The 9,694-nt window shown below is 39.8% G+C and overlaps 1 protein-coding gene across 1 annotated transcript; it reads right to left on the bottom strand.

Moving 5' to 3' along the window:
- Positions 1–5,020: 5,020 nt before the first annotated feature.
- Positions 5,021–9,238, bottom strand: irx1b (iroquois homeobox 1b). Its single transcript, XM_014177963.2, has 5 exons — positions 8,772–9,238; positions 7,561–7,803; positions 6,527–7,292; positions 5,828–5,888; positions 5,021–5,398 (listed from the first exon to the last, which is right to left on the bottom strand). The coding sequence occupies exons 1-5, from the start codon at positions 9,003–9,005 to the stop codon at positions 5,347–5,349; spliced, it is 1,356 nt and encodes a 451-aa protein (XP_014033438.1). The 5' UTR covers positions 9,006–9,238; the 3' UTR covers positions 5,021–5,346.
- Positions 9,239–9,694: the final 456 nt, after the last annotated feature.

The following is a 9,694-nucleotide window of genomic DNA, read 5'->3' as shown; positions in this document are numbered from 1 at the left end:
TAATACCTACCAGTTAACACTGATTTATTAATACCTACCAGTTAACACTGATTTATTAATACCTACCAGTTAACACTGATTTATTAATACCTACCAGTTAACACTGATTTATTAATACTTAGCAGTTAGCACGGATTTATTAATACCTACCAGTTAACACTGATGTATTAATACCTACCAGTTAACACTGATTTATTAATACCTACCAGTTAACACTGATTTATTAATACCTACCAGTTAACACTGATGTATTAATACCTACCAGTTAACACTGATTTATTAATACCTACCAGTTAACACTGATTTATTAATACTTACCAGTTAACACTGATGTATTAATACTTACCAGTTAACACTGATTTATGAATACCTACCAGTTAGCACTGATTTATTAATACCTACCAGTTAACACTGATTTATTCATACTTAGCAGTTAACACTGATGTATTAATACTTACCAGTTAACACTGATTTATTAATATTTACCAGTTAACACTGATTTATTAATACTTAGCAGTTAACACTGATGTATTAATACTTACCAGTTAACACTGATGTTTTAATATTTACCAGTTAGCGCTGATTTATTAATACCTACCAGTTAACACTGATTTATTAATACTTAGCAGTTAACACTGATGTATTAATATTTACCAGTTAGCGCTGATTTATTAATACCTACCAGTTAACACTGATTTATTAATACTTACCAGTTAACACTGATTTATTAATACCTACCAGTTAACACTGATTTATTAATACTTAGCAGTTAACACTGATGTATTAATACCTACCAGTTAACACTGATTTATTAATACCTACCAGTTAACACTGATTTATTAATACTTAGCAGTTAACACTGATGTATTAATACTTACCAGTTAGCGCTGATTTATTAGGCTCTTCTGTTGCTTCTCACATTATCATTCTGGTCAATAATTAAATATAAGCCGGGATTCAAACCAATCGTGGATTATCCACAATGATGCTTTCAAAGGCAATGTTTCTGCGGTCACAGAGACTGCATTCACGGTAAATGCTGCATATGTGGGCTCAATTGGAAATGACCTAAAAGCCGCATTGTTGAAAACCCGTGATCGGATTGAATCCCGGCCAGACACTTTTCAGTGTCCACACAAAAACATAAACATCATAGAAAAAAATCTTAGAATGGTTATTCAGGTATTATCAAAATAACAGGAAGACTCCCGTTAGCTGATTGCAATTTCAGAATAAGACCCTGTTGTTTATTGACCTACCTGGTTAAATAAAGGTAAACAACATGCTTGTTGGGAGTGAATAGAAATACTACACATTGCAATAGTATTAAATATCAATCTAAAAACCATTAGCTGAGCATTTCCACCACACTCTGATGTGTCTGGCTATGGTAAGGTTGAAAGATCCATGACATTCATCCATCCATCCCTCTATCCCTCTATTCCTCCTTCCCTCCATACGCAATCCTTCACCCTCCATCCTTTCATTTCCCACTGTGTTTGAGGTGTCATTTCACCAAATCCAGACTTCCCTACACACACAGAGACCTCTGTCTTTGACTGACAGCACACCTGCCAAGGTGCAGTAGCTGATAGCACATAACAAACAGTCAATTTAACCCAGTATAATATATATCATTACACATTCCATATTTACGTTAACTTAAAGGGGTTTGTTTTTCCAAGGTAGTGGAACGATCGTTTCCCTCCCTGTTGGACGTTAATAGTTTAGTCATACAGTATATGACATCCTTTCATCATTCACCATTTAATATCTTCTATTTATTTTCTTTAACTTTTATGTACTTTAACCAGGCAGGTCAGAGGAGAGAAAATATGATTAACAAGACGCCTGGTGGCCTGATGATCTTCATTAACTGAATATATAATATCATTACTAAACATTTGTTTCATTGTGAACTAACTACGTTATAATAGTTTATAAGCCGTTTATGATCAGGTTAAATTAGAGCAGAGTTTAAATTCAGTGTCACCACAGCCATTCTACAGACTCAGTGCCTTGCTGACATTCCAATAAAACCACATAAGTCAACTCCAGCTGCCCATCCCTGAATATTGCCCTCTGATAAACGACCAGTGTGTGTGTGTGTGTGTGTGTGTGTGTGTGTGTGTGTGTGTGTGTGTGTGTGTGTGTGTGTGTGTGTGTGTGTGTGTGTGTGTGTGTGTGTGTGTGTGTGTGTGTGTGTGTGTGTGAAATAGAATAGAATAGAACAGAATATTGTTCATACATTATGGTTGTGAAAACAAGAGACCACTTGCATACTACTATAGTACCTGAAGTTCTAGATACTATAGTACATGTAGTTCTAGATACTATAGTACATGTAGTTCTAGATACTATAGTACATATAGTTGTAGATGCAGTACATGTAGTTCTAGATACTATAGTACATGTAGTTTTAGATACCATAGTACATGTAGTTCTAGAAACTATAGTACATGTAGTTCTAGATACTATGGTACATGTAGTTCTAGATAATATAGGACATATAGTTTTAGATGCAGTACATGTAGTTCTAGATACTATAGTACACGTAGTTCTAGATACTATAGTACATTAGTTCTAGATACTATGGTACATGTAGTTCTAGATACTATAGTATATAGAGTTGTAGATGCAGTACATGTAGTTCTAGATACTATAGTACACGTAGTTCTAGATAATATAGTACATTTAGTTGTAGATTCAGTACATGTCGTTTATTTTATTTATTTATTTTACTCGGTCAGGCTTCGACCCCTGGTATCATATAAACACACATAAGAATTGGAAGAATGCGTAGAATTGCAGGACATGAGCTTTAAAACAGAAAAAAAAAATCTCTGGCCATTGCAAAATGTGTAGAATTGTGGGAAATTAGCTTTGAAAATTCTAAATGTTCTCTCCACCAACAAGAGGGGTGTGGACAGTTTGGGGTCGCATGGGTTGCAAGGTGGGGTTTGTTACTACACCAATAAATTACATTATCCATCCGGACCTTTGCCACCTAGGAAATTTGTGTAATCAGACCTTCTCAAATAGCACTTGAGTACCCCTGCTATAGTACATGCATTTGTAGATGTAGTACTTGTAGTTCTAGATACATATTAGACACTTTTTTATAAATTGATTATTCTATTTTTGTCCCAATATAAACCCTTTACTCACAACATATTTAAGCGGTAAAGTACAATTCAGAGACCATGCTATATTGTGAATACAGTCACAGTTAAAGGCCGTTGTTCTCCCCGATGCACAGTCAATAAGCATCAGCTCAAGAGTGATAATCAGTGCAATATATGAAATTCAAAAAGTGCAATTCTCCTGGATCTCATTTGATTAGGATCATGAAATGTGTGTCAGGCTACATCAGATATGTATATCATCAATACAGTAAGACAGTAAGAATGTTGTGGCGTTTAGCCCAGTGCATAACACATGGAGATCTGCTGCTGCCCTGTCTCTCTAAATGTGTTCAGGCTGCCCCTTATTTCATCAGTGACTCACCAGTGACATGGCATAAATCAACCATGACTTTCTCACATCCCAAATATGTGCTGTGTAGGCATTCGTGTTTTTGGCATCTATTGGCCTCCCCTTTAAAGGCCCAGTGCAGTCAAAATGTGATTTTCCTGTGTTTTATATATATTTCCACACTATGAGAATGGAATAATACTGTGAAATTGTGAAAATGATGATAATGCCTTTTTAGTGTAAGAGCTGAAATGTCAGCTTTTTTTGGTGGGACATCATCAGGCGGTAAAGTAGTTAATAGACCAATAAGAGAGTTCCAAACCTCTCTGCCTATAACAGCTTGTTTTTATTTTGCCCCTCCCAGACCACTGCCAGACAGTCCTAGCATGATTCTTGCTTGATAAATTGTTCTTTGCTAAGAAGCTATTTTTGTTTCTTTTTTACCATTTTAATTGAAAACAATCACAGTAAGGTACCTAATTGCTACCCTTAAAGAATTTGATATTGAGATAAAACGCCCCCTCCACATCTCTCCTTTTCTTCCCTTTATCCTTCTCTCCCCCAGACCCTGTTCTCTCTCTCTCTCTCTCTCTCTCTCTCTCTCTAAGCTGTTGAGACCCTGCTGGGCTTGTGGAGGTCACGATGGCTTCATGAGTGACCCCCATATCACACACAGACACACAGACACAGACAGACAGACAGACAGACAGACACACACACACACACACACACACACACACACACAGCCCCCATACTGGCTGATGGCCTTTCCTCTTCTCTGATCCATATTTCAGAGGCTGCATCATCGGGGCTCTAAGAGGCTAATCCGGGATGAAACGTGGGGAGGGAGAGTGGAGAGCCAGGGAAATAGGCCTCTACAGTTAAGCAAACTGCGTTCCACATTTAGAATTTGAATGAGCGCCATGTTGGCACCCAAAGTACCAAGGCAGTCACATTGAAGAAATAATGTCATTGCGGACTCTTACAGAAAAAACACATGATTTCGCATGTGGAAAAATCACACGATTTCAAGTAAAATGTCACATAGGAAATCATGTGTTTTCGGGAACACTTTACATTAATTTCAAACGTTTTTGAAACACTTCACATGTGAAATGTACATAAGGTGAGTGTTTACCTAGCTATCCTGTTTTTTCACATAATCCCTTACCTGAATGACAACGCCAATTGAAGAGCTTCGGTTACATTGGGTTATTGGCCAAATGCTGCACACATTTTCAGTTATTTACATGTTTGTCATTTAGCAGACGCTCTTATCCAGGAGCAATTCGAGTTAAGTACCTTTGCTCAGGGGCACATCGACAGATTTTTCGCCAAATCGTCCAGGGTATTCGAAGCAGCAACCTTTTAGTTACTGGCCCAACGCTCTCAAACGCTAAACTACCTGCAGCCCCAATGATGTAACATTGGCTATGGTTTATCATCATCATCGTTATAAATCATGCAACATGGAAAACGATATATTTGATAAGACTGTAGGCGTAGGCTACTGGATGAAGAATATAAAAAAATAAATCAAAGTCTATGACCACGATTAAGTTTATTTCTCAAAAATATATCCTTTAAACAAATTATTTACATGTCGATAACTTTTTCATAGAAAATAAAACAGAAAACAAACATACACAGCAAAGACAAACATTGCCAGTATAAATGGCAATACGGAACATGTGTGTGATCAAAAACAGGCCTATAGGCTATGAATCTTGTCTCGCATCATATAAGCCTTCTGTTTTAGAATCTGACGAGTTGAATCTTAAGTTTCACTCTCAAAAATAGTAGACTATTCGATAAATTGTTCTTCGTTAAATAATTATTCCAGATTATTCTCCGATGATAACTCTTCACTCTTCATATTGTGGAAATGGTCGAGAGAGCGCGCTGCGCGGTTCCGTGGTGAGATCTTTTGATGAAGAGAAAAGAAAATACAAACGTCAGAAAATTTAAATGAGTGTGACATTGAATAATTCATTTCCTATAACGATATTGCTATCAGGTCTATTTCATATCCTCCCTCAACATATGTGTATTCACTGGAAAGGCGTGAATAAATTGAGGGTAGATTATTTAAATTGCGTGAACGATGATAAGTCAATGGCGCCCGTTCCACCCCTGTTGGCCGTATTAAACGGTGTCTAGTGAGGCGTTAAAAGCCGTTAAACTAGACCGATTAGATCTCTTCAGATGATTTATGAGCTCGAGCTGTGACAAGCCATTCCGTCAGGTGAAACGGCCTTTAACGGCGGGTTAAAGGGTTCATTTAGGCCTACCGGATGATTATAATATAGATGACACTTGACATAATGTCACGATGAGGTTTGAAATATCTTACCTGTCGGTGATCAGCTGGAAGGGAGACTTCGGTGAGCCGGACCTGCGAATATTCACGTCATCTGTAAATAAATAAACAATCAGGCAAATCAGTAAAATAAACAATATCCTCACTAGACCTATTTTGAATTAGGTTACGCCTGTTTTTAATGCAATAGCATATGAGTTATTCTCTGATGAAGGCATAACAGCCGAAACACGTTAGACTGCCCAGCCGAAAATAAAACGGTGAAATGAGGTGACATCTTTTTGTCTTTTTTAAAAAGATTTTGGAGTGCCACGGTCACCCAATGTTCTTCAACTTGGGATTTCAATCAAAGTCATTGTCATGTATGGCAGAGCACTTAGCTAATAAATTGAGATAGTACACCTGTTAGCAACTCCACGGTATTTGTGTGTTGTTATAGGCCTGTGACCGCTTCGAAATGAATGTATTGTTTATTAGGCTCTAGGCTATATTAGGCTATAGCTGATTTATATAGCCAAATGTTCGTTTTCAGAAATATCATAATACACAACATGAATTAAAACGAGTGTTAGATCAAAATAGTGTGCCATATGTGGAAATTGTTATTTGGACAACTGAAGAAGAACACTGGGCCGAATTCATGAGACTGTTATTAATTTCCAAGCAGATGAAAAATAGCCTCTAATCACAATCATAAACATATGCAGGCCTAGGCTACACTACAATACATACCATCTCGCTTTGGACTGAAGCTCTCCGACGACTCATCTCCACTCTCGTCCTCGGATGCCCCTGAAGCCTGCGTCGCCCTTGCGTCCTGACGCTTCAGTGCGCCATGGAGAGGCATGTGGTGTCCAGCTGGGTTTGCCGTGCCGAGAAGCGACCTGACGCCCAGAAGAGAGTTGGCACTGAGGAACGCTGCGTTGGCCCAGTTGTGGAGCTGCTTCCCTATCTGGCAAGTGTATATTCCATGACCCGGGAGTAGGGCCGGGTGATGGGAGGGAGACGTGGCCGCGTGAGGAGCTGAGGCAGCCGGGGAAGGTTTATGGGAACTGTCGGGGCTTGTGGCTGTCTCCGCCAGAGACCAGATTTTGGGTTTGTTCTGTGGAGGCCTCTGGCACCCCGGTCCATTGGGGGAAAGATCCACTGCGTTTTTACAAGCACCAACAGGCGCCTTGATGAGAGAAATAGGACCCTCCATGCCTCTGAGGGCTTCCACAGACAGCTTCCTCTGGCTCTCCAAGCTACTCGAATCCGATGCCAGCTTCCCCTCTCCCTCCCCTTCCCTCTGATCTCCGCGGTTCTCCTCGACCTTATCAATGTCGATACTCTCTAAATCGATCTCCTCGTCCTCTTCATCCTCGCTCTCCTGTTTCTCAGGCTCGTCCTCATTGTCACTACTGAAGATCCGTCCATCCCGGTCCTCCGCGCTGCGGCCCCACGTCACCTTGTTCTCCTTCTTCAGACGCCTGCGCGCGTTGGCGAACCACGTGGACACCTGGGCGGACGAAGGAATTAATTAATATACTTTATTGATCCTTTATTAAAAATATTCATAATTAGGTTAGTCAATAATCAAATGACTATATATTAAACTGGCAGACATGAGAACAGCACAGGCAAAACACACAGACAGTCAGACATATTTAAAGTAGGCATCTCGGGCCCAGAGTTTTCCCGGTCAAATCATGTAGGCCTAGTAGAAATACTCCTGGCCTAAACATATTTTATCCCACATAGCAGTAGAAACCTTTATCCCTATATACCTGTGTAAGTGTCATCTTGGTGATGATGGCCAGCATGATCTTCTCTCCCTTGGTGGGATACGGGTTCTTCTGGTGCTCCTGCAGCCAGGCCTTCAGAGTGCTGGTGGTCTCCCTGGTGGCGGCCTTGGCTCGGTTCGGGTCGCCGTAGCCATACTGGCCATACGGGTAGAACCCCGCGCCGGTGTGGACAGCCAGACCTCCCGGGTGAACTCCGGGGCTGTCCTTCAGATCATACTGGGAGTTCTGGGGGATAGAAATAGTGGGATAATTATATGTAATGTTTGTCTCTCCAAAAATGTAATAGTTCTAGGCCTATTTGTTTTTATCTAATTTGTAGGCCTTTATTGACTTTCCAACGCAAAATAAGTTTACAGTATGCTGGGTATTATAACTGTGGGGCAACGTTGAAAAACTACCCTATATCAGTTCGCTCAGTATGAGTTTGTCTTGAAAGGTGAAACTGAATCTCACAAGTCCTGACAAACAATGATGTCACAATTCCAGTTAACGACAATTAGGCTATTGTTATTTTGTCTAGGTTATGGAGATGTTGTTTCTGACTTTTTCATACAAGCACCGATATCTCAAATTTCTTATAGCCTACAATAGGTATTATTTTGATAAATTCCCCAAACCTTAAATATTAGCCTAAATAATTCTACATAATTGACAGTATGGGTATATAAATGAACTTGATATTTTATCAAATTAAAAAGTAATTTTGAGATGTATTTTATATGGAAAATAATGTATAATTAAGCCATCACATAGGCTAATCTCTCTCATGTCTAATTGTTTGTTTAATCTAATCTTAATATTTCTGAGGCAATTTAAAATTACTTTTATCTTATTATCGAAATAAGCTACCCAATGAAAATATGCAAACGAATTGTTTTAATGACTCACATTTAGACTTTTGGTATTGTGCCATGAATAATACATCAGAAAATCCCATAAACTATTTTTGTCCCTATTTCAAGGACCAGACATTTCAGTTTCGAAAAACATGACAGAACTTTAAGTTGAAAAGAGCTCAAAATATAAAACATTTTCCCTATTACAATCCCATTATACTACAATATTAAACTTTCCAATCCTTAAAGGCAATCCACTTGCATGTATTTAACTGGCCTGCACATTCAATCAACATTTGACAAACAACCACTCGAACAAAGTTCCAATTCTACGTTCCAAGAAACCGTCTCTCCTACCATTTGCGATATGAGGGCGAGGTCTGCACCGCTGTAGGGGAGAAACGCGCTGTAGTTCTGAGCCGCCCACGGGTTACCATACATCCCCAGCATCGAGCTAACAGCAGCGGCGGTAGCTGCCTGATTCACGCCGCTCTCGGCGCCTCCATCCCGGCCAGAGCCGGCCCGGTCGCCCCCATAAACCTCCTGGGAGCCACTTAGAAACTGGGGGTACCCCAGCTGCGAGAAAGACATGTCCGGAGAGAAAGGCGCAGTAAATTCCGTGTCACAAGGGAGGAAAGGAAAATAGGAGGAATTCCCAGTTTCCCAGAAAGATAAGGATGTCTAAATTACAAATCACGGGTAGTCAGTCAGACAGACAGTCCCACTCCCCGTCAGCGCAGCAAGCTCCAATGGTAGTTATGAGTTTGGCACTTGAGCGCCCAGTGAAGCCTCTCTCTCTCCCCGCAGGACTCTCTCTAGTAGAGCTGACGGGATGATTGGCAGGCTGCTTAACAACCAAGCCCCTCCTATGCCCCGGGCAAGCGATCAGTGCATTGGTTCCTTCTCTGGGTCCTGTGTGTGTGTGTGTGTGTGTGTGTGTGTGTGTGTGTGTGTGTGTGTGTGTGTGTGTGTGTGTGTGTGTGTGTGTGTGTGTGTGTGTGTGTGTGTGTGTGTGTGTGTGTGTGTGTGTGTGTAATAGATAAAGAGAGATCTCTTTTCTCATAATCACCTTTCTGTCATTTTCTGAATGGGTGTTCAAATAAACAATGAAAACAAACAACAAAAACAGCAAAAATTATATAACAATAATAACAATAATATTCATATTGTATGAAGGCCTGATTATCAAACAATTGGCTTAATAACAATAATGATACATTTATCCAAGAATGTGTATTATATAATAAAAAGGCCCACGACAAATAAATAATGTAGGGCTA

Source organism: Salmo salar, chromosome ssa27, assembly GCF_905237065.1.
Source record: "Salmo salar chromosome ssa27, Ssal_v3.1, whole genome shotgun sequence".
Taxonomy (NCBI): Eukaryota; Metazoa; Chordata; class Actinopteri; order Salmoniformes; family Salmonidae; genus Salmo; species Salmo salar.
This window is presented reverse-complemented; position numbering and strand designations above follow the sequence as displayed.

What these genes read in the sequence shown, in the direction of transcription:
- irx1b (XM_014177963.2), bottom strand. Translation starts at nt 9,005, where the DNA reads ATGTCTTTCTCGCAGCTGGGGTACCCCCAGTTTCTAAGTGGCTCCCAG. An exon ending in CCAAGATGACACTTACACAG is followed by an intron (nt 7,293 to 7,560) that starts GTATATAGGGAT and finishes TCGTCCGCCCAG; the next exon opens with GTGTCCACGTGGTTCGCCAA. An exon ending in TTCCAGCTGATCACCGACAG is followed by an intron (nt 5,399 to 5,827) that starts GTAAGATATTTC and finishes CTTCATCAAAAG; the next exon opens with ATCTCACCACGGAACCGCGC.